This window comes from Corvus brachyrhynchos, unplaced genomic scaffold (genome assembly GCF_000691975.1).
Source record: "Corvus brachyrhynchos isolate BGI_N302 unplaced genomic scaffold, ASM69197v1 scaffold258, whole genome shotgun sequence".
NCBI lineage: Eukaryota > Metazoa > Chordata > Aves > Passeriformes > Corvidae > Corvus > Corvus brachyrhynchos.
This window is the reverse complement of record NW_008240122.1, coordinates 5547945-5548337: the sequence shown is the minus strand read 5'-3', so window position 1 is coordinate 5548337 and position 393 is coordinate 5547945. Positions and strand designations below refer to the sequence as shown.

Sequence of the window (393 nt, the reverse complement as noted above, 5' to 3'; positions counted from 1 at the left end):
TGCTCCCGCCGCGCCGCCGAGTCCTGCCGTCACGTCCCGTCCCGCAAGCGCTCCGCTGCCAACTGAGCCACTTCTATCACCAGTCTTATTTTTATTTTTGTTGCCTCTTTGTATTCTTATTTTTTCTTTTTTTTTTTTTAAAGCTTTTTCTCCCCCCACCTTCTTCCCTCACTCCAAAGCCGTTTTTATTATTTTTTTCCCTCTCCGCGGCGAGCGTTGGGAGGCGAAAGGCAAGAGCCGAAGAGGTCGGGAGGGAGAAGGGGGCGGGGAGACGGCGAGGGAGCGGCGGGTGTCGGTGTGGGAAGGCGGGGACGCGGCTCCCCCGGCCCGACCTCGGACCATGTACCAGGACTACCCCGGGAACTTCGACACCTCCTCCAGAGGCAGCAGCGG

The 393-nt window shown here is 58.5% G+C and overlaps 1 protein-coding gene across 1 annotated transcript in view; it reads left to right on the top strand.

The window, feature by feature from the left end:
* The first annotated feature begins 6 nt into the window (after nucleotides 1-6).
* FOSL2 (FOS like 2, AP-1 transcription factor subunit) overlaps nucleotides 7-393 on the top strand; it is a 17364-nt gene continuing 16977 nt past the window's right edge. Inside the window, exon 1 of the mRNA XM_017744778.1 lies at nucleotides 7-389. Coding sequence (XP_017600267.1) covers nucleotides 341-389 — 49 coding nt within the window. The 5' untranslated portion in view covers nucleotides 7-340. The remainder of the gene's footprint in view (nucleotides 390-393) is intronic.